Source organism: Chiloscyllium plagiosum, unplaced genomic scaffold (genome assembly GCF_037043375.1).
Source record: "Chiloscyllium plagiosum isolate Xiang-an unplaced genomic scaffold, Cpla_swu_hap1 HiC_scaffold_33, whole genome shotgun sequence".
In the NCBI taxonomy this organism is placed as follows: domain Eukaryota; kingdom Metazoa; phylum Chordata; class Chondrichthyes; order Orectolobiformes; family Hemiscylliidae; genus Chiloscyllium; species Chiloscyllium plagiosum.
In genome coordinates, this window is record NW_028270171.1 from 126,804 (window position 1) to 151,915 (window position 25,112).

Genomic DNA, 25,112 nt, shown 5'->3' on the forward strand with positions numbered 1-25,112 from the left:
GCCAGAAACAATGCTGTATTGTAATACTAGCAGCAAACCTCATCCCTCTTCCTACCTCAAAGACAGGACTATAGGGACATTAAAGCAGATCATGTCTCATCAGCTTCCTTAGCTTTATTTTCCCACGCTACTCCACTGCTTCAAGTCACATATGTAATGATTACCACAAATTACACCCATTTGCACTTATGGGAGAAATTGAGGTCACATAATTATGGCAAATCAATCAATACTCTAAATCTAATTGCATTTCTGCAAACATTCCCCTTTTCTTAAAAAGAATTGCATGCACTATCATTTGCAACTACAAGTTATGCAATATGCATGGTCACAAAGAGAATGACCATTCATTAGCAAAAACATGTTAACTCTAGTCAGTCCCACTTTCATTAGTCTCTGCACATGCATTGTTTACAAAGTCTTTATATGGGTCAGATCTCGTTGGCCATTCCTCAGGTATCAACTCACTCCTAGCCTAATGTTTCTTCACTGGGGATTGTTGTTTTTTAGGGATTGCTATTTATTGATTCATTTACATCGCTGGAAAACAGTGAACCTGTGGGATGAATGTTCATTGTGTGGGAGGCAAAATCATTTCATCCCAATCCACTGACTGCAGTGAAGCAACAGAGTTGAAAGTGTGGTGCTGGAAAAGCACAGCAGGTCAGGCAGCATCTGAGGAGCAGGAGAATCGACGCTTCGAACAAAAGCCCTTCATCGGGAATGAGGCTCAGTAAATGCAGTGAAGCAACAGCTCCCCTAGTGCTACATGTATGTTACAGTTGTAACCAAAAATCTAGTTATTTACATTCCTTTCATGCGATTCAGGTGCTGGCTGCTCCACACAGGTCCCAATATTGCCATGCAGCCCCAGTCTTGTTGACAACATTGAACTTTAGCTTGCAGACTGGCTCTTTAATGCTCAGTTCTGGCAATGACTCAGCAGTTGCATCAAAATGAAATTGTCGCTTTGCCTTGATTCAATCACTCCCACCTCATACTACTTCTGGCATTAGTTTGAGGAGTGATCATAACTAAAGAATAATTAGGCTGGGCTACATTCCATATCTTTAGCAAGTGCATTACTCCCTCACAAGAGTACTTTGTATGAGTATGTGCTCGCTTTGCTTAATATCTTTAAAGATCCATTTGATGATTTTCACTGTGGCCTCAGCTTTTCGATTTTACTGGGGATAGTTTGAAGATGATATACTCCATATATTTGAATTTCCCAATCATTTATGAAGCACAACAGCTTCACCTTCAATACCATAATTCCAAGTAAACTAACCTCAAAACTTGGAGATCTATGTCCATGGTTCACTCTCCGCAATTGGATCCTCCACTTCCTGACCCGAAGACTGCAATCAATGACAATAGACAACAGCACCTCCTCCACAGATAATCCTCAACACTGGCACCCCTCAAGGATGCACACTCAGACCCTACTTTAATCCCTGTACACTTAAGACTATGTGGCCAAATTCTGTCCTAACTCCATCTACAAGTTCACTGACAATGTTGCCATTGTGGGCTGGACCTCAAACAACGAAGAGACAGAATAAAGGAAAGAGAGAGAATGTGCTTGGTAGGTCTCTTAGGTCTCTTTTATATCTTTCCCCTCCCACCCGAAACTGATGCCCTCTAGTTCTGGACTCCCCCATCCCAGGGAAAAGCCTTTGTCTATTTATCCTACCCATCCCCCTCACGATTTTATAAACCTCTATAACGTCACCCCTCAGCCTCCGATGCTCCAGGGAAAAACAGCTCTAGCCTATTCAACCTCTCCCTATAGCTCAAATCCTCCAACCCTGGCAACATCCTTGTAAATCTTTTCTGAACTCTTTCAAGTTTCACAACATCTTTCCAATAGGAAGGAGACCAGAATTGCACGCAATATTCCAATACTATGATGAATAAAGGAAAGCATACCAAAAGTCTTCTTCACTATCCTATCTACCTACGACTCCACTTTCAAGGAACTATGAACCTGCACTCCAAGGTTTCTTTGTTCAGCAACACACCCTAGGACCTTAACATTAAGTGTACAAGTCCTGCTAAGATTTGCATTCCCAAAATACAGCACCTTGCATTTATCTAAATTAAACTCCATCTGGCCACTTCTCAGCCCATTTGCCCATCTGATCAAGATCCCGTTGTAATCCGAGGTAATCTTCTTCGCTGTCCACTACACCTCCAATTTTGTGGCATCTGCAAAGTTACTAACCATACCTCCTGTGTTCACATCCAAATCATTTATATAAATAATGAAAAGCAGGAGACCCAGCACCAACCCATGTGACACACCACTGGTCACAGACTTCAAGACCAAAAATCAATGCTTGAACATCACCCTTTGTCTTCTATCTTGGGAGACAGGTATGCATCCAAATGGCTGGTTCTTCCTGTATTCCATGTGACCTAACCTAACCCATTTTCTGTGAAGGACATTGTTGAATGCCTTACTGAAGTCCATATAGATCATGTTCACCATTCTGCCGTCATCAATTCTCTTCGTTACTTTTTCAAAAAACTCAACTGTAAGTTAGTGAGACATGGTTTTTCATGTACAAAGCCATTTTGACTACCCTTAATTAGTCTTTGCTTTTCCAATTGCATGTAAATCTATCCCTCTGTTATAGACCAGTCCAGACAGCGCCCCCCCCCCCCCCCCCCGCCCCAATACTTTAAGATAGCATGTTCCCAACCTTTTCTTATTTTAAAGGCAGATATGAAGTGAATATTCCGGGTCTGATGCTCGCTGGTCAAACCACTTGGTTTTAAACAATATAGAATTTATTTAAACACTACAGTTGAAATACGAACAAAAGAAAATGGAATTTAGAATATCTCAACAATTGGAAACTAAACTGACTCGACATAGGAGAAAGTGAGGACTGCAGATGCTAGAGATTAGAGTCAAGATTAGAGGTGGTACTGGAAAAACAACAGGTCAGGCAGCATCCGAGCCCCAAGAAAATCGATGTTTCCGGCAAGGGCCTTTCATCATTCCTGATGAAGGGCTCCTGCCCGAAAAGTCAATTTTCCTGCTCCTCCATCATAGGAACATATCTAAGGAGCTGTTAAAATTCCCATATCATCTCATAAATACACCCTTTGGCAAAAGGCAAATTCAAACACAGGTTCTTAGATGCAGGGGAGGTTTCAGAAAGAAAAGTCAGCCAGGGATCATCTGCTGAAGCAGCTAAACCAAAACCAAACTAGAAAAAACCTGAACTGGGAGAACTGGCCACTCCCCTGCAATTGTCAAAATAGGGTCATTCCAGACAATTCTGTCTGTCTCTTACGACCTCTCTTTAAAAAAAAAATGAAGGTCAAAATCACCTTTTTAAACTGACAGCATCGTCACACCTCAGAATTCCCTCTAACAACTTGCTCACCATCAATGGTCAGGCTCACCAATCTGTAGATCCCTGACTTTCCTTACCACCATTTCTTAAATAGTGGCACCATGTTAGCCAAGCTCCTCTCTTCTGACATCTCACTTGTGACTATCAATGATACAAACATCTCAGCAAGGGGTCCAACAATCACTTCCTTAGCTTCCCAGAGTTTTAGGGTCAACTTGGTCAGGTTTATGCACTTTAAGCTGTCCAGCACCTTCTCCTCCATAACATGGACATTTTTCAAGACGTCACTATTTATTTCCCAATGTTCCATATCTTCTATATTTTTCTCTAATGTAACACTGATGCAAAATATTCATTTAGTATCTCGCCTGTGAGAGGTAATTTCGGTTTAAACTTTAAGATGTGCCTGGACCACAGACTGATCTATAATAAAAGACAAAACTTTTGTTTCTTTTCTAACAACCATTTTATATACTCAAAAGTAGAATAGTTTAAATTGTGCAGAATGCTGACAATTTGTGAGCGATAGTAAAAACAAGCAGTCTCTTGATTGATGAAGCCATTAACACAGCAGGGAAGGATGAGTCCTTGACTGATAAGACTGCTAGCACAGACAGAGAAGAATAAGTCTTTGACTGATAAGACTACAGGGTGAGAAAAACAACAACTTTAGAGACTCTGAAGACATTTGTTGCAGACTTTGTGATAAGGGTACAAATCGAAGAATAATGATGTTTTTAAGAATGTGAACCTCATGGCTCGTTAGAGCCAGGGAAGGGAGGGTCTGGAGACGTTTGTTGCAGACTTTGTGATAAGGGTGCAAATTGAAGAATAATGATGTTTTTAAGAATGTGAACCTCATGGCTTGTTAGAGCCAAGGAGGGGAGGGACTTGTACTGTATATAATGGGAGACTTTGTAAGCCTCAGCACGCTTTTTCTCAGAAGAGTGCCCAACTCTGCAGACTTGCTAATAAAACTTTGTTTTCCTGAATTTGTCTAGAGCGATTATTGAGAAGCGATTTTCGTTTCTAACATCGCCCATCTCCTGTGGTTCCACACACTGGTGGTCTTGTTGATCTTTAAGGGTCCCTTTTCTCTCCCTAGTTACTCTTTTGTCCTTAATGTATTTGCAGAATCCCTTTGGATTCTCCTTAACCTATTTGCCAAAACCACCTCATGTCCCCTCTTTACCCTCCTGATTTCCATCTTAAGAATATTCCTACTACGTTTATACTCTTCTAAGGATTCACTCTATCTCTGCTGTCTACACCTGACATATGCTTCCTTCTTTTTCTTGACCAAACCCTCAATTTCTTTAGTCATCCAGCACTCCCTGTACCTACCAGCCTTGCCCTTCACCCTAACAATAACATACTGGACACTTGTTATCTCATTTTTGAAGGCTTCCAATTTTCCAGCTGTTCCTTTACTTGCAAACATCTGCCCACAAACAGTTTTTGAAAGTTCTTGCCCAATACCATCAAAATTGGACTTCCTCCAACTGAGAACTCTAACTTTTAGATCTGGTCTATCCTTTACCATTACTATTTTAAAACTAATAGAATAATGGTCGGTGGTCCTAAATTGCTGCCCCACTGATACTTCAATCAGCTGCCCTGCCTTATTTCCCAAGACTAGGTCAAGTTTTGCACCTTCTCTAGTAGATCCATCCACATACTGAATCAGAAAAAATTCCTGCACGCACTTAGAGTCAATAAGGTGCGGTGCTTGAAAAAGCACAAAAGGTCAGACAGCATCTGAGGGACAGGAGAGTCAACATTTCAGGCATGACCCTTCATCAGGACTGAACACCCTTAACAATTCCTCTCCATCCAAGCCCTTACATTGCAAGTATAGACTGGGACTACCAAAGTTAAAATCCCCTACCATAGCAATCCAATATTCATACAAATAACTGAAATCTCCTTACAAACTTGTTTCTCAATTTCTTGATGACTATTGGAGGGGTTCTATAGTAAAATCCCAAAAACGTGATTATCTCTTTCTTATTTCTCAGTTTCACCCAAATATCTTCCCTGACATATTCCCAGGAATATCCTCCCCAAGTACAGCCATAATGTTATCCCTAATCCAAAACAACATTCCCCCTCCTCTCTTGTCCCCTTTTCTATCCTTCCTATAGCATCTATACCCTGGAACACTAAGCTGCCTGTGCTGTCCATACCTGAGCCATAACTCTAGAATTGCTGTGATATCTCAGTCCAATGTTCCCAACCAGGTCCTGAGTTCATCTGCCTTACCTGTTATGCCCCTTGCATTGAAATAAATGCAGAGTAATTTATCAGTCCTACTTCATTCTCTACTTTATTCCTCCTACCCTGACTGTTTGACTTGCTCCTTTTCCCAAATGTATCAGCCTCACTATCTCCCCAAGTCTCACCTCCTCCTTATTAGTTTAAATTCCCCTGACCAGCCCTAGCAAATTTCCCCGCCAGTATATTAATCCCTTTGCAATTCAGGTGCAATCCGTCCTTCTAATACAGGTCACTTCTACCCCAAAAAAGATTCCAGTGATCTAAAAATGTGAACTCTTCTCCCTGCACCAGCTCCTCAGCCATGCATTCATCTGCTCTATCCTCCTATTTCTACCCTCACTAACTCGTTGCACTGACAGTAATCCAGATATTACTACCCTCAAAGACCTTTTTAAACTCCTGCCTAACTTCCTGTATTCTCTCGTCAGAATATCATCCTCTTCTCTTCCCTGCATCAAAGTTACAAATCACATGGCACCAGGTCGTAGTCCAACAGGTTTATTTGAAAGTACAAGCTTTCGGAGTGCTACTCCTTCGTCAGGTAGCTAGTGAGGTAGGATACATAGGACACAGAATTTACAGCAAAAGATTAAAGTGCCATACTACTGATGTGATCCAGTAGACAAACCCAGATGGCTGTTTAGTCTATAATCACTTAGATGGTTTTGATTAATATTTAATTCCCAAAACTTCTTTCAAATCACTGCCCCAAGATAACTTAAGGTTTTATCAGTATATTAAAAAAAGTGGCATCTCACCTTAGACAATACATTAAAAAAATGTGAGGTTAGAGTCTGTGCCCCAACCTGGACTCAGACTGGCTTTATTTCCAAAGTAGGAATTTATGAAATGTCACATTGACTGATTACCTACAAAATAGAATGTTTCGGCAAATACAAATTTCAAATGTAAATTCACTGCATAGACTTATATGTGCGTGTGTGAGAGAGGGGGAGAGTGTGTGTGTGTGTGTGTGTGTGTATGTGTGTGAGACAGAGAGAGTGAGTGAGACAGAGAGAGAAAGCATGAGAGAGAGAGGGAAAGAGAGAGTGAGTGACAGCAAGAGTGACAGACAGACAGAGAGAGAGAAAACAGTGTAGTGCTGTCATCTGTAATATGACATGTTCCGCAACTGGGAGGGAACATCCCTGTCTGGCGATTGTTGTGCAGTGTCAATTCATCCGTTGTTGTAGCGTCTGCTTGGTCTCACCAATGTACCATGTCTTGGGGCATCCTTGCATGCAGCATATGAGACAGACAATGTTGGCCGAGTCACATGAGTATTTGCTGCACACGTGGTGTGTGGTCACCCCACACATAATGGGAACATCCATGTCAACACTCTGAAACATCCTGCAGTGGTTGTCATGACAGGGTTATACAGTGTTGTGCTCAATGTTGTCCTGAAGGCTGGAACAATGGTCTGTTTAAGGTTTGGTGGTTGTTTAAAGGTGAGTAGTGGAGGTATAGGGAAGATCTTGGTGAGATGCTCATCCTCATTGATAATGTGTTGCAGGCTGCAAAGAACATGGCTTCCGGGAAGTACTGGACAACGAAGTCTATCCTATCAATGGTTATCAAGTGTCTGTCTCCTGAGGTGATCATTACGGTTTTTCACTTTTTAAAATTTTATATACTGATGAAACCTTTAGTTATCTCAGGACAGTAAATTCTGGGATTTACATATTAATCAATCAAAACCTCATTCCCCATTCTAAATGATTACAAACTTAACAGCAATCAAGGTTTGTCTAATACATCACATCAGTTACATCACACTTTGTTCTTTTTAACTTATAAATTTTGTATCTTATGATCCTGCCCCACTAGCTACCTGATGAAAGCTTGTATTCTCAAATAAACATGCTGTACTATAATTTGGTGTTCTGTGCTTTTAACTTTGTCCACCACAGTCCAACACCAGCACCTCTATATCATGACTTCCCTGTGTCGTTAGTTCTAATTGTACAACGACTTCCTGTTGGTCTCTCTCTACCCTTTGAGAATATTATGCACTCTGAGATATTCTTGATCCTGGCACCAGGGAGGCAACACACCAGTCTTATGTCTTGGTGTCAGCCGCATAAATACCTGTCTGTGCCTCTGACTAGAGAGTCCCCTATCACAATCAACTGCTTGGAACCCGACGCACCCCTCATTACATTAGAACAAGTCTCTACCAGAAACTTGGCTGTCTGTGCTACATTTTCAAGAGTCCATCAACCCTTAAATTTTCCACAAAAACATATCTGTTTGAGATGGGGATAGCCACAGGTATGACCTGCCTCCCTCCCTTACCTTTTCCTTAGTCCAAGCACTTTAATTCTTTATCCTTTGTTATTGGGACAAATTGATAAGATCACTCAGGAAATCAGGCTAACAATCGTGTCTTTGATGTGTGCACAGTAAGTCAAAGTTATGGCTGTGGAGTGCAAAACTAACTAATTAACTTAACTATAGCAACATACAGAATCACAGAATTTTTACTGCACAGAGGGAGGCCATTCGGCCCATTGTATCTGCACTGGCTCATCAAAGGAGTATCACTGGCACAAAATAATCTTCTGCCTTTTCCCCATATCATTTTATACTATTCCTAACCAAATAATTATCTAATGCCTTAATTGATGAACTGAATAGCCTCTTTCTGCTTTGTAACCTATGGTTTGGAACAAACAATAATAAATGCCAATATACAATGTTAGGACAGTAATCAGTCCTCTTAATAGCAAAATTAATATGATAAATACAGACAATGGACCATCACAGAACACCTCATGATGAACAACAGATAGCAAAGGTGATCAAGATAAATCCCACAGATTTCTCAGAAAAATCCCCCCAAACATTAATGATATCAAATTGCAGTAAGCTTTATAATGGATTAATATTTTTCACTTTTGTCAGTCTGGTATCCCTCAAAAGAACCACTTCATCATGGACTGCCTCAACAATTATTCCTGTTCTGGTTGATCACCTTCCTTTGCTGGGTCTATCCTACCCTGAACTATCTCACTCACAGATATAACCTCAGCTCTTCACAGCCAGCTAGATTCGCCAAGGTAGTCATGCCCCTCGGATTATTCTCCCATAGTCTAATCTTGCTTAGCTGCATCAAACAAACAGTTTGCAGGTTTTTTTTGACCTCCTCCATACTTCTCGCTGCACTGAAGTATTTCTGCTCATAACTTCCTTTGAGTCCTTACTCATCCAGTTAGCAGTCTATTAATTCCTAGAACTTCTCCTGACTTCTAACAACACAAAGGATTCAAACTGCTCTCAACCCCATTGCGAGTCTTTAACATAGAATCAGTGTAGGTTAGGTACCCGCACAGCAGCAAAGCTAACTTTAACATGGAAGCTACTGTGATCCCTCTTTTACATCTTCACCGACTGCGTTTGAATTCCTCTTCCGTAACTCCTAACTTGACCTGAGTGACCTATCAAAAGCCCCTCCCCTATTGCTGGGCAGAATTGAACATTACAATTGAATGCCATAATGAGCAGTTTTAGAATGGAGTGTACGCTGAAGGTTACATTCTCACAGAATGTTGGAAAATCACACTCAACATATCAGAAATACACTGCACCTTGGATTCTCCTTACGAACTGCATCACCTCACACGTAACCATGTTATTTATTAAATTATATTCCAGCTGCTATGTCTTTTCCCACTCACATAAATGGTGAAGCCTCTTTGCATCACTTTCAGAACTTGCATTCCATCCTAACTTTTTGTTATTAACAAACTTGGAAATATTACATTTGGCCTCTGCATCTAAATCATTGATAGAGATCATGAACAGCTGGATCCCACACACAGATCCTTGCAGCAGCCCAGTAATCAATGTTTACCAACTTGAGGATGACTCCTGCAGAGGTGAAGACTGTAACACAGATTAGCACAGTGTAACTGGTAACCCCATAACTGCAATGTAACTGGTAACCCCATAACTGCAGTAGGATCCATTGTACACAAATGGTATTTACCCCTGCATCATTGCATATTCAGCAAGGTGACTGTAGAAAAGCTTCGAGGATTGATAAATCTTATCATCTTTGATGTCCTCCAGATTTCCCAAGATGGTGTTAGCTCGACCATCCGTACAGATTATAACCTGTAAAAAAACAAAAGTATTGAAAATCATTGAATTCTCTGTAAATTACTGCTAAAATTAGCAGTTAATACTACATGAAAAAAAATCAGGAAAAGTCTACATCATCTTCACAGTAACAGAACATCTCCCACATAACTTTCCTCATCTGTCCCCACAAAAAAGACACAGGTATTGAGACTCGTGCAACTGTACCTGACTACAATGTTGTTCTGGTGAAAGTGACACTGGTAAAAACAGAAGGCTCTTTCACAATTCTCCCTACAATCAGCAATTATTTACTTGGTTAAAAAAATGAAGTTCAGATGTTTCAAAAATCTAAATCATTACGTACAACATCACGTTACTAATGGCTGCAGCAGAATGATGTTCTCCAGAATTTATTGCTCTTGATTAGTATCATCCAGGGATGAATTGATAACCACTTGTGTCATTTAGACCCAAGTCAGAAAGTGTGGTGCTGGAAAAGCACAGCCAGTCAAGTAGCATCAGAGGATTAGAAGACTCGATGTTTCGGACATAAGCTCTTCATAAGTAATGTGAGAAGAGAACTTCTTCAAGGTCGGCATTCTTGGAAGAGGCTTTTGATCTCCAGCATTTAGAACCAACCAATGCTGACCTTTCCAAAGCTTGCAGAGTCAACTGAGAATCTCAAGTATATGGAGCCAGGAGACACCATTTCCTACCTACTCAGTACAAGTTAACTCTCAAGTAACTGCCCACTGTTGAAACTGTTAGATACAAAGAAGGTAAGATAGAGGCAACAGTGGACATTGGGCCATAGGAAGATGAGGCTGGAGAAGTAGCAATGGGAAACAAATAGCAGAGGAACTGTATACTTGCATCAGTCTTCACAGTGGAATACACTTGTAGCATTGCAGAACTTCAAGAGAGTCAGGTGGCAGTACGGTGACATTAATAAGGAAGTGATGTTGGGGAAGCTGAAAGACCTAAAGGGGGATAAATCACTGGACCAGATGACTATAACCCAGTGTTCTGAAAAGATTACAGAGGAGATTTTGGTGGAGGTATTGGTGATCTTTCAGGAATCACTAGAGTCAGACAGGGTCCCAGAGGATTGGAAAATTGTTATGTAACCCCTCTGTTTAAGAAGGGAGGGAGGAAAGTAAGAAACAAAAGGCCAGTTAGCCTGATCTCGGTTGTTAGTACAATTGAAAGTCCATTATTAAGGAGGAGATTGCAGAGTACTTGGAGTGCATGGTAAAATAGAATTGAGTCAGCACAGCTTCTTCAAGGGGAGGTCATGATTGACAAATCTGTTAGAACCTTCTGAAGAGGTAATGAGCAAGTTAGACAACACAGTGTTAGTGGAAGAGAACGGGTCCAGAGGAGGTTCATGGGAATGATCCCAGGCTTAACATGTGGAATCAGGGTCTATGCTCAATGGAGTTTAGAAGGATGAGGGTGGATTTAATTAAAACGTACAGAATAGTGAAAGGCCTGGATAGAGTGAACATTGGAAAGATGTTTCATTAGGAGAGACTAGGACCCGAGGGCAAAGCCTTAGAGTAAAAGGAAGGCTCTTAGTACGGAGATCAGGTGAAACTCCTTCAGCCAGACAGTGGTGAATCTATGGAATTCATCCCCACAGAAGACTGTGGAGGCCAGATCATTGTCTACATTTAAGACAGAGACAGATAGCTTCTTGCTTGTTAAGAGGATCAAAGATTAAGGGGAGAAAGCGGGAGAATGGGGTTGAGAAACCTATCAGCCATGATTGAATGGCTGAGCAGATTCAAAGAGCCGAATGGCCTCATTTAAGACCATAAGACATAGGAGCGGAAGGAAGGCCATTCGGCCCATCGAGTCCACTCCGCCATTCAATCATGGCTGATGGGCATTTCAATTCCACTTACCCGCATTCTCCCCTTGGCCCTTAATTCCTTGTGACATCAAGAATTTATCAATCTCTGCCTTGAAGACATTTAGTGTCCCAGCCTCCACTGCACTCTGCGGCAATGAATTCCACAGGCCCACCACTCTCTGGCTGAAGAAATGTCTCCGAATTTCTGTTCTGAATTTACCCCCTCTAATTCTAAGGCTGTGTCCATGGGTCCTAGTCTCCTCTCCTAACAGAAACAATTTCGTAGCAATCACCCTCTCCAAGCCATGTATTATCTTGTAAGTTTCTATTAGATCTCCCCTTAATCTTCTAAACTCCAATGAATACAATCCCAGGATCCTCAGCCGTTCCTCATATATGTTAGACCTACCATTCCAGGGATCATCAGTGTGAATCTCCGCTGGACATGCTCCAGTGCCAGTATGTCCTTCCTGAGGTGTGGGGACCAAAACTGGACACAGTACTCCAAATGGAGCCTAACCAGAGCTTTATAAAGTCTCAGTAGCACAACGGTGCTTTTATATTCCAACCCTCTTGAGATAAATGACAACATTGCATTCGCTTTCTTAATCACGGACTCAACCTGGATGTTCTGCTCCCACGCCTTATGATTTTATGGAAGTGATCCATTTGGGTTTTCAGAAGGCCTTCAACAAGATGCTGCTTAGGAGGCTGCGAAATAAGATGACAGCCCATGTGTTAGGGACAAGGTACTGGTATGAATAGAGGATTGGCTGATTGGCAGAAGGCAGAGAATGGGGATCAAGGTGTCTTTTTCAGAATGGCAGCTGGTGACTAGTGGAGTTCCACAGGGAACTGTGTTTGGACAACTATAACAATCTGGATGAAGGAACTGAGGGTATTGTTGATAATTTTACAGGTGATACAAAGATAGGTAGAAGCACAGGTAGTGTTGAGGAAGCAGAGAGGCTGCAGAAGAACTTGAATAGGCTATGGGTGTGGGCAAAGAAGTGGCAGATGCAATACAGTGTGGGAAAGTGTGAGGTTACGCACTTTGGCAGGAACAATAGAGGTATTGACTATTTTCTAAATGGAGAAGATGTAAGAAATTTGAAACACAAACGAACTTAGGAGATGAGTTCAGGATACTCTTAAGATTAACATGCAGGTTTAGGTGACAGTTAGGAAGACAAAAGAAATGTTACCATTCATTTTGATAGAGTAAGAATACAAGACCAGAGATGTACAGTTGAGCCTGTATAAGGCTCTACTGAGACCACATTTGGAATATTGAGAGCAGTTTCAGGCCTCTTATCTAAGAAAGGATTGGCTGGTGTTGGAGGGGGCCCAGAGGAGAATTTTAGGAATGATCCCTTGGTGAATGGCTTGTCATATGAGGAGCAATTGAGAATTCTGGTTCTGTATACAATGGAATTTAGAACAATGAGGGGGTTCATAGAATCATTGAATCCCTGTAGTGTGGAAACAGGCCATGTTGGTTTAACAAGTCCACACGGACTTTCCAAAGAGTATCCCACCCTGACCCTATCCCCTACCCTAATACTTTACATTTCCCTTGACTAATGCACCAAACCTACATATCCCTGAACACAATGGGTAATTTAGCACAGCCAATTCACCTAACCTGCACGTCTTTAGATTGTGGGTGGAAACTGGAGCACCCGGAGGAACCCACGTTCTGACTGAAACTTACAGAATACTTAGAGGCCTCGATAGAGTAGATGTAGAGAAGATGTTTCTATTAGTAGGGGAGACTAGGACCCGAAGGCACAGCCTCAGAGTAAAGGGATAACCCTTTAGAACTAAGATGAGAAGGAATCTCTTCCGCCAGAGGACGGTGAATCTTTGGAACCAATTGCAACAGAGAGCAGTGGAGAGCAAGTCATTGAGTATATTTAAGACAGATATAGATAAGTTCTTAATTTAAGAAAGGGAATCAAGGGAATAGGGAGAAGACAGGAGAATGGGTTGAGAAACATATCAGCCGACTTGATGGGGTGAATGATCTAATTCTGCTCCTTTATATTATGGTCTTACGAAATTGGCTTTTTTTTAAGGCCCTTTGGCCCAGCAAGTCTACACTGACCCTCCAAAGAATAACCCATCCAGTCCCATATTATTCTACATTCCTCCCCCTGACTAATGCACCTAACCTACACATCCCTGAACACTGTGGGCAATTTAGCATGGCCAGTTCACCTAACCTGCATGTCTTTGGACTATGGGAGGAAACCAGAGCACCCAAAGGAAGCCCACACAGACACGGGGAGAATGTGCAAACTCCACACAGGCAGTCATCCAAGGCTGGGATCGAACCCAGGTCCCTGGCGCTGTGAGGCAGCAATGCTAATCACTGAGCGACCATGATGCCCCAAATTAATTTGGTTCAGAAGAAAGCCATATAACGAGAGATAATAAAACCAAATCTGTGGATGCTGGAAATCTTCAACTGAAGAATAAATTACTGGATAAACTCAGCAGGTCTGGCAGCATTTTTGGAGAAAAAGCACAGTCATCAGCACCCCAAGTTCTGAAGAGGGTTGCTGGTCCCTAAATGTTGGGTTTTCTTTTTTTCCCACAGATGCTGCCAGATCTGCTGTGTTTCTCCAGAAATTTCTGATTTGTGCAAGGGATTAACCTTGTCATCAACTGAAGAGGGGGAGTTGAATAATGAAGTACCCAGAAGACTGACAATTTGGGGGACCCTATCTGGAACTATAATAGTGGAACCTTGTTAAGGGACTGTTTGTAGCTTTACCCAAAAATCTATTGATCTCTGTCTTGGACCTATCCAATGACGGAGCATCTGTGGCCAGCTGGGATTGAGCATTCTAAGATTCTTTAAGTGAGGAAATCTCACCTCATCTCAGTTCTAAATGGCTGATCCCTTATCCTAAGTCTGAGAGTTTTCAAAGTGGAAGTCACTGATGAAGATAGCATTTATGAGATGGTGATGGCCAGCAGCCCCTTTGAAAAGTCCATGTGGGATAAGCACAGACACAGTTGAGAAATATATCAGCAGACTTGATGGGGTAAATGATCTAATTCTGCTCCTTTATATTGAGAGGATTCTGAGCCTGCAACGATGAAGGAAAAGTGGTGGAGAAATTGCTGGCAACGGTGTTCATAAGCATTTGTTGGCTTGTCATTCTAAGTGACAGGTGGTTGCAAGTTTGAAAACAAAAGTCTGAAGGAGCTGTGGCGAAATTTTTCAGTGCACCTTGTTAACGTTTGCTGCTATAGCACATCAATGCTGAGTGGAGATAGTAGATGGAGTGCCAATCAAGCTGACTGCTTTGTCATGAATAGTTTTCTTGTGTGTTGTTGGAGCTGCACTCATCCAGGCAAATGGAGAGGATTTCATCACAATCCTAACTTGTTCCTTGTAGATGGTGGACAAGTTTAGGAAGTCAGGAGATGTGATATTCATTGGAGAATTCCCAGCTTTGGATCTGCTTAGGTAGTCATTGTAATATTCAAATGATTTTTATTATTTATCAAGCACGAGGAACAAAATTAAGGAATAGGTCCTCGAGGGTCATAATCTCCGGATTACTGCCTGAGCCATGTGCAAATTGGCTTAAGGATACGGAAATTAGGGAATTAAACACGTGACTAATGGAGTGGTGTGGGAAAGAGGGGTTCCATTTCATTGGGCATTGGCATCAGTACTGGGACCGGGGTGATCTATACCGATGGGACGGTCTTCACCTTAACCGATCTGGAACCTGCGTTGTAGCAAAAAGGATAAATAGAGTGGTCACTAGGACATTAAACTAGTGAGTCTAGGAATAGGGAAAGGGAAAACAAGGATATAGTGATATATGAAAAGGTAAGTGAGTTTTGCGAAGATGTGTAACTCAGGATAAGGTTCTGGATGCAGGTTTACTCGCTGAGCTGGAAGATTCGTTTTCAGACGTTTTGTCACTATACGAGGTAACACCTTCAGTGAGCCTCCAGATAAAGCACTGTGGCCTGCTTTCTATTTGTGTGTTTAGGTTTCCTTGGGTTGGTGATATAATTTCCTGTTCTTTTTCTCAGGGGTTGGTAAATAGGATCCAAGTCAATGTGTTTGCTGATAGAGTTCTGGTTGGAATGCCATGCTTGTAGGAATCCTTGTGTGTCTCTCTGTTTGGCTTGTCCTAGGATAGATGTGTTGTCCCAGTTGAAGTGGTGTCCTTCCTCAGCTGTATGTAAGGATACTAGTGAGAGCGGGCATGTCGTTTGTGGCTAGTTGCTGTTCATGTATCCTGGTGGCTAGTTTTCTACCTGTTTGTCCAAATGTAGCGTTTGTTACAGTTCTTGTAAGGCATTTTGTAAATGACATTAGTTTTGCTAGTTGTCTGTATAGGGTCTTTCAAGGTCATTAGCTGCTGTTTTAGTGTGTTGGTGGGTTTATGGGCTACCATGATGCCAAGAGGTCTGGGTTGTCTGGAAGTCATTTCCAAGATGTCTTTGATGGAGGGGAGCATGGCTAGGGTTTCTGAATGTGTTTTGTCTGCTTGTTTGGGTTTTGTTTGAGGAACAAACCCAAACAAGCAGACAAAACACGTCCAGAAAGAAGTAAAAAGGAAGGATAACTTAGATGATAGTATTAGAGATGTTGGAAATCATGAGGGTAAGAAAGCTAGCATAGGGGAACTTTACCTGAATTCTCGTAGCATTCATAACAAAGGTGATGAGTTAACGATTTAGTAGCCAGTACAGAGACATGGTTACAGGGTGGTCATGACCGGAAGTTAAATATCTAGGGGTACCAGACCATTGGGAAGGGCAGATAGGAAGGTAAGGGAGGTGATGTGTCTCTGATATTCAAGGATGACATCAGAACGGTGCTGAGAGATGATATAGGTTCTATGGAGGATGAGGTTGAATCCATTTGGGTGGAAATTAGAAATTCTAAGAGGAAAAAGTCACTGATAGGCATAGTCTATAGCCCACCAAATTATTGGGGCAGGCAAAAAGTAAAGAAATAACTAATGCCTGGAAAAATGGTACGGCAATTATCATGGGGGATTTTAATCTACATGTAGATTGGTCAAACCCCAGCTCAGTCAAGGTAGCCTTGAGGAGGGGTTCATTGAATGTATCCGTGATAGTTTTCTTGAACAGTATGTAATGGAACCGATGAGGGAGCAAGCTATCCTAGATCTAGTCCTGTGTAATGAGGCAGGAATAATTAATGACCTCATAGTTAGAGATCCTCTTGGAAGGGACGATCACAGTATGGTTGAATTTAGAATACAGGTGGAAAATGTGATAAAATCCAATACTAGGGTCCTGTACTTTAACAAGGGAGACTACAACAGAATGAGGGAGGACTTGGCTCAAGTCGATAGGAAACAAAGATTTTATGGTGGGACAGTTGAGGACTTTCAAAGCAATTCTTCAAAATGCTCAGCAAAAGTATATTCCAGTGAAAAGGAAGGACTGCAAGAAAAGGGGTAGCCTGCCATGGGTGTCTCAGGAAATAAGGGAGGCTAATCAAATTGAAAGAGAAGGCATACAAAGTGGCCAAGATCAGCAGGAAACTAGAAGATTGGGAAAACTGGAAAGGTCAACAGAAAGTAACAACAAGAGCTGCAAAGAAAAAGCTATAACATGAGAAAAAGTAGCACTGAATATAAAGACAGATAGCAAAAGTTTCTGCAATTAGATAAAATTAAAAAGAGTGGCTACAGTAAATATTGGCCCTTTAGAGGATGAGAAGGGGGATTTACTTATGGGATATGAGGAAATGGCCGAGGCACTGAACAGGTATTTTGTATGTCTTCACAGTGGAGGACATTAATAGCATGCCAGTAGTTGACAAGGAGACGAAGGTTGGTAAGGACCTGGAAGCAATCATTATTACTGAAGAGCTAGTGCTGGGCAAGCTAATGGAGCTAAGGATTGATAAGTCTCCTGGCCCTGATGGAATGCATCCCAAGGTACTAAGAGAGATGGCAGGAGAAACAGCAGGTGCACTGGCAGTAGTTTTCCAAAATTCGCTGTACTCTGTGGCAGTCCCAGCAGATTGGAAAACAGCAAATGAGATGCCATTGTTTAAAAAGGGAGGTAGACAAAAGATGGAGAATTACGGACCAGTTAGCTTAACTTCTGCAGTGGGGAAGATGCTTAAGTGTATTATCGAGGAAGAAATAGCAAGGCATCTCGATAGAAATTGTCCCATTGGGCTGGCACATCATGGGTTCATGAAGGGTGAGTCATACTTAACAAATCTTTTGGAATTCTATGAAGGCATTACAAGCAAGGTGGATAATGGGGACCCCGTGGACGTGGTGTACCTAGATTGCCAAAAGGCCTTCGACAAAGTGCTGCACAAGAGGCTGCTGTGTAAGATAAGGATGCATGGAGTTAGGTGTAGAGTATTAGCATAGATAGAGGATTGATTGTCTAACAGGAAGCAAAGAATGGGGATAAATGAGTGTTATCCTGGCTGGCAATCAGTGACTAGTGGTGTGCCTCAGGGATCGGAATAGGGACCACAATTATTTACAATTTATATTGATGACATGGAGTGTGGAGCCACATGTAGGGTGTCAAAGTTTGCAAATGACACTAAGATGAGTGGCAGAGCAAAGTGTACAGAGGACTGTGAAACTTCGCAGAGGAGCACAGATGAATTGGGTGAGTGGGCAAAGGTCTGGCAGATGGAATACAATGCTAATAAATGTGAAGTCATACATTTTGGTCGGATTAATAATAAGGATTATTACTTGAATGGTACAAAGTTGCAACATGCTGCTGTGCAGATGGACCTGGGTGTCTTGTGCAAGAATCACAGAAGGTTTGTCTGCAAGTACAAGTAATAAGGAAGGCAAATGGAATTTTGTCCTTCATTGCTAAAGGGAATGAATTTAAAAGCAGATTGGTTACATTGCAGCTGTACAAGGGGCTGGTGAGTCCATACCTGCAGTACTGTGTGCAGTTTTGGTCTCCCTACTTGAGAAAGGATGTACTGGCACTGGAGGGGGTGCAGAGGAGGTTCACTAGGATGATTCTGGAGTTGAGGGTGTTGGCTTATGAGGAGAGACTGAGTAGGTTGGGATTATATTCATTGGAATTCAGAAGATTGAGGGGGGATCTTATAGAAACATATAACATTATGAAGGAAATAGATAAGATAGAAGTAGGGAGGATGTTTCCACTAGCAGGTGAAACTTGGACTGAATTAAGAAGTAAATTCTTCACCCAGAGGGTTGTGAATCTACTGAAGTCCCTGCCCAGTGAAGTAGCTGAGGGTACTTTGGTAAACTTTTTTAAAGCTAAGGTAGATCTTTTTTGAACAATAACCGAATTAAGGGATACGGTGTGAGCACAGGTAAGTGGATCTGAGTCTATGAAAAGATTAGCCATGATCTTATTGATTGGTGGAGTAGGCTTGATGGCCTACTCCTGCTCCTAGTTCTTATAACAGTCAGTTCAGCCTCTAGTCAATAGGCAACACCAGTGGGGGATTTAATGATGGTAATGCCACTGAATGTGAAGGGGACTGAATGATAGTCTGTTACTGGAGATGGTCACTACCTGATACTAATGAGCCACAAATGTTACTTGCCACCTGTCAGCCCAAGCCTGGATATTGTCCAGGTCTTGCTGCATTTGGATATGGACTATTCAGTATCTGATGGGTCGTGAATTGTGTCAAACATTGTGCAATTACTTGCAATGTCTTTTATTTCTGACCTTATGATAAGAGGAAAGGCCACTGATGAAACAGCTGAAGATTTTCGGACATTATCCTGAGGAATTCCTGCACAGATGTGCTGGAGCTAAGATGACTGACCACCTGGGGTAAACTCACACAGACACGGGGGGAGAATGCGCAAACTCACACAGTCACCCGAGGCTGGAATTGAACCCGGTCCCTGGCACTGTGAGGCAGCAGTGCTAACCGCTGAGCCACCTTGCCGCCTGAAAGTTTTTGGCAAAACTTAGCAGGTCTGGCAGCATCGATAGGGAGAAAGCAGAATTAATGTTCGTTACCAGACTTGAAAAATTAACTCTGCTTTCTTCCTACAGATGCTGCCAGCAATTTCTGTTTTTCGTTTCAGTTCTCCAACATCCGCACTTGTTTGTTTTGTTTCAGTGTCAGTGGGAATTGGGGTCAAACTCCCTACTGGTTGAAGTGCTACCTGGCACAAAGAAAGATGGTGGCCCATTTCCCAAGTCTTCACCCAGCAGTCTGTCAAGGTACATTCCTTTTGTATAGTGGTTTAATACAACTGAATAACTAGCCAGGTCATTTCAGAGGGACTTAAGAAATAACCACATTGTTCTGGTCTGCAGTCACATGAGGACCGCCACACCAGACAATACCTGTGACAATATCACATTTCTGACGGCATCAATAATCGCCATTTATGACCTTACCTTTAAATTCCAGATTTAAAAATAAAATTAAAGTTCTACTGACTACTATACTGGATTTGAATCACATATCCACAGAGCATTTGCCTGCTCGAAATCATATTCCTGATTTCTTGTATGTTAAATTTCTGAGACTGATTCTAGGAAGTGTACGTTCCTCCGAGCACACTGCCTCTCGCCATTCAAAGTAGATTTTGCTTTTCCAGTTTTCCTCCAAAGTTAATGTCTTTCCACTTCACCACATTGTAAGAGGATAACAAAGTTCTTACTCAGAGCCTACAGTTTTCTGGAGGTGTCTGCAGCATTTTTCAATCTTTAGCTTTCCATCCAACTTTTTATCATTTGCTGATCTAAATATTCTACTCTTACTCCCCTCCTGTCAACCTGAAAATTACTCTTTTGTTCCTACTCTGGTTTGTGTCCAGTAACCAATCCTAAATTGAGATTCTAGTTTTTAGTTTTTAAATTGTGACCTGCCACATATACTGCACATACAAAAATCTCATCAACAAATTCCACTGACCTTGGAGCCTTGTTTCTGGGAAGCCATTGCTATAGATACCAGTGCTGCTGGACCCAATGCTGTTGCACCACACTCTTGCAACCTGCAGATACACAAGAGGTATACAGTTACAAATTATACTTTTACGATGATTAAAAATAATATCTTTACATGTCAGATTAAAATAAAACATAGTGAAGTAGAAACCATTCAAGTATTAACATCTCACTTGTGTCGATTCCCCAAGTACAGGCACCACTATAGCCCACAACCTGTGAGGCTTATATTGTATTCTCCACTGATACCAGTAATCAAAAATGGCCCAAAGAGGTAGTGTCCCACTGCACTGCCCACCCAGCAATACAAACTGATTTCTCTTCTCCAATCACCATCCTTTCATTCTGCAGGCAACAATGCTGAATGGGATCACGTTCCACAAGCACTGACTCTCACAAAGATGCTGCTCCCACAACCTCGTACTCCTTTCACATAAATTCTTATCTTCTTGTTTGGAAGCTGTGACTCCCACAATCCAGCATAAGTATCTCACTCAAGTGAAAATGGGTGGTTTCGAAATCAACACATAGTGGTTTAAAGTTTCTCCAAACAGCCTTGCCTGGTTTGGAGTTTTTCCATACATGAACCATTTCCTTCATTTCCTCCTGTCCACAGTGAAAATCCAACTTGCTGGAAATGGGAGGGGGGGGGGGGGGTTCTTCGGATTCAGGGACCTGGTACCATTTGGCTGAGGTGCAGAATCTTTGCCATTCCACAAAACTCCTACTCTTGCCAAAATATAACCCCACACATATTGAGGGCTACTGTTGTCAGCACTCTTATGCATGGACTGGGAGGTGTAGAGCCCCGTACAATGACTGGGGAAGACATGGGATCAAATGCCTCATGTCACCCACTACCATGGAAGGTAGATGTTGGTTCCCCCTATCCAGAGACTAATATTGTCAATTAGGTTGACTGGCATTTTACCACCTTGTGGATTAGCCTTCAATGTGTAGGGACATTAAGTGGAACCCGGGCACACTAGTGAATGCTAAGTGAATGGGTTGGAACATAAAAAATGGAATATAATGTAAAGGTGTGTGTGTAAATATACGTGGAGTTACTCTCTTTTGAAAGGCAGAATACTTCTGAAATGGTGAGAGGTCAAGAAGTGCAATGTCCTGGTTCACAGATCACTAACAGTTAGCATTCAGTTGCAACAAGCAATTAGGAAGGTAAGTGGTATATGGGCCTTAATTACAAAGTCTTACTGCAGTGGTACAAAGCCTTGGTGAGCCCTCACATGGAACACTGTGTACAATTTTAGTCCCCTTGTTTAAGGAGAGATATACTTACCATGGAGACAGTGCAATGGAGGTTCACTAGACTAATCCCTGAGATGATAAGATTTTTTTTTGTGGAGAAAATTAGGAGACTGAAACTTTAGGAAGCACAGATCCAAAATATGAGCGGTAATCTCAATGATATTTATCAAATTCTAACAAAGTATGTTGACAGAATGGTTGTAGATGGGATGTCTTTCTGGGTGGCATTAGAACCTGAATTCCCTGAATCTAGAAGCAGGAGGAAAAAATCTCAGAATCAGTGGTAGGCCATTTAAGACAGAGTTGAGGAGGAATTTCTTCACTCAAAAGGTGGTGAATCTTTGAAATTCTCTATTGCAGGGGGCTGTGAAGCTCAGACATTCAGCAGGTTTAAGAAGGAATCAGTAGATTTTTAGAGACTGATGACATCAAGGGACATGGAGACTGTGCACACAAGTCCCACAATCTAACTGTAAGATAGAGCAGGTTTGATAGGCTGCATGACCTACTCTTCTTCCAATGTTCTACATTCTTTATCCAGGCAGCTTCCCTGCAGGCCACAGTAATAGTTACTCTGAGACAATTGCCTCCTCCAATGCTCTCATGAACCAGATTGGCCTGGCAGCAGTACGCCACTCACCTCCTTGGGAGGATGCTAGGTCCAGTCCTGACAGTGGGCCTCAACTCCTGAAGGCAGTGCTGAGACTGTTGAGTTGCTGACTCATGAGCAGCTCTTAGGAACAAGCATATGTCCTTTAAAAAGATGGAAGCCCTGAAGAGAAATAACTTGCTGCTTGACATCAAGAAATACAACTTGGGGCTCCTGCAAATGTCTCAGATATGGCCGTCAATGCTTGGAGGTCTTTATTGGGGATCCTTGTGTGTCAACAAAGTAAAGGAGAAGTGCAGAAGCAGAGTAAATTTTAAAACAATAGTGGGGGTGTGGTGGGGGGATGCGAGAGACCAACTCTGGTTAAAACAAATAATAGTGTTAAAGCAACAGAGAAAGGTATTCATGCAGGGAATGAGTCCACATGGTTTTGTCACAGCAAAGTTATGTTTGATCTAACGAGTAAGAGTTCTTCAAAGAGGTAGCATGTGCTGTGATATAGCGTAACTGGTGGATGTACTAAACAATAAAAAAAGAACTATGGATTCTGAAAATCAGAAGCAAAAACAAAAATTGCTGGAAAACTCAACAGGTCTGGCAGGATCTTTGGAGAGAAGGCAAAAATAATGTTTTAGATCAAGTGACCTTTCTTCAGAACAGAACTGGTGGATGATTCCCAGGAGGCATTTGATAAGCAACCACAAGGTTATTTGGAAAATAAAGTTCATGATGTCGGATGTAACACCTGGAAAGGAGATTAAAACCTGGTAATCACAGCTCAGTTATCTCAATGTGTGTTTTCAGGAAAATATTAGAGTTGATTATAAAAAATATAATAGCAGATGACTTAGTAATATACAATATGATCAAGCTGAGTCAGCATGGCTTCATGAAAGGGAAATCATGCCTGATAAACTTAGTAGAGCTCTTTGAGAAGCTAACAACCAGGATAGATAAAAGGGAAGCAGTGAAATAATATATTTGGATTTTCAGAAAAAGGTACTTGAAAAGGTACCAGACATCAGGCTACTTAATAAGATACAAGTAGTATAATAGATTAGATAGAGGATTGGCTAAATAATAAGACAGATTTGGGACGGGGGAAGGGCATTCGTAAGACAGCAACCTGAAACTAGTGCAGTGTCTCAGAGATCAGTGATTGATACACATCGCAAATATTTGTGCCCAATGTCTCAGATGTGACAAGTGAATATACTATTGCCAAGTTTGTGGATGACACAAAAATAGATGGGAAGGAAAGTGGTGAAGGTGTCATAAAGACTTTACACAGGGATGAAGATAGGTTAACTGAATGGGAATAAACAAAGCATATGGCATATAATGTGGGAAAATGCGAAGTAATGCAATTGGGCATGAAGAATTGTGGAGCTGAATATTATTTAAATGGAGGAAGACTGCAAAAATCAACAAATTGGAGGGATTTAGGCACTTTCATCGATGAATCACACAAAGCAAGCTTCAAAGTTCAGTGGGTAATTGGGAAAGCAACTGGAATGTCGGCCTTTAGAACATAGAAAAGTACAGCACAGAACAGGCCCTTTGGCCCACAATGTTGTGCCGAGAGTTGATCCTAATGTAAAATATAGTAACAACCTACACACCCCTCAACTCACTGCTATCCATGTGCATGTCCAGCAGTCGCTTAAATGTCCCCAATGACGCTGCTTCCACCACCACCGCTGGACATGCACATGGATAGCAGTGAGTTGAGGGATGTGTAGGTTGCTTCCCTCAACCTCCTCATCCAAGTCATTTATAAAAACTATAAAGAGCATAGGCCCAAGAACAGAGCCCTGCGGGACCCCACTCAACACTGACCTTCAGGCAGGATACTTACCATCTACAACCACTCTTTGCCTTCTGTCAACCAGCCAAATCTGAATCCAGATAGCCAAATCTCCCTGTATCCCATACTTCCTGACTTTATGAATGAGCCTACCATGGGGAACCCTATCAAATGCCTTGCTGAAATCCATATACACCACATCCACTGCTCAACTGTTGTTGACCTGTCTTGTCACCTCCTCAAAGAATTCAATAAGATCTGTGAGGCATGACCTGCCCCTCACAAAGCCATGCTGACTGCCTTTAATCACACTATGCTTTGCCAAATAGTCATAAATCCTATCCCTCAGAATTCTTTCCAAAACTTTGCTGACGACAGACCTAAGACTAACTGGTGTGTAATTGCCAGGGATTTCCCTATTACCCTTCTTGAAAAGAGGAACAACATTCGCCTCCTTCCAATCCTCTGGTACGACTCCCTTTACTATGTGTCAGGTGGCACTGTAGCCATGCTCCTCTGAAGGCGTCACTGCCACACCGGAACCCATTCACCACCTTCCCACTGAAGAGTTCTCTTCATCAGGTAAGGTTTAGTAAAAAAAGATAAAGAGAAAAAAGCAGACGATTAAGACAAGCCCAGGCACAGGAGACTAGACACTGCTTAATCTGCTACTGCAATCCTGAGAGAAAGCCTGAGGCTTCCCACAACTAATTCAGATGGCAGTAGCAGAACACCCATGTTTGGGGCTTGTGACCTAAATTGAACAATCATGAAATCTTCTTCTCTTATTTCATAGGGAATGAAAACAAAGGAACTAAAGAAAGAGGAAGGTCATTTTGGCTTTAGTCCTTTGTCAGATTTATGCTCCACCTGAAACATTAACTT

General features: G+C 41.9%; 1 protein-coding gene across 4 annotated transcripts in view; it reads right to left on the reverse strand.

Annotated features, from left to right (window-relative positions):
• The window catches only part of LOC122542640 (circularly permutated Ras protein 1-like), a 117,537-nt gene that overhangs the window by 66,858 nt on the left and 25,567 nt on the right, over positions 1 to 25,112 (reverse strand). For all 4 annotated transcript variants that reach the window (XM_087978141.1, XM_087978140.1, XM_087978142.1 and 1 more), the window contains exons 11-12: positions 20,507 to 20,588; positions 9,640 to 9,767 (exon numbers count right to left, since the gene is read on the reverse strand). In XM_087978141.1, coding sequence (XP_087834267.1) covers positions 9,640 to 9,767; positions 20,507 to 20,588 — 210 coding nt within the window. The remainder of the gene's footprint in view (positions 1 to 9,639; positions 9,768 to 20,506; positions 20,589 to 25,112) is intronic.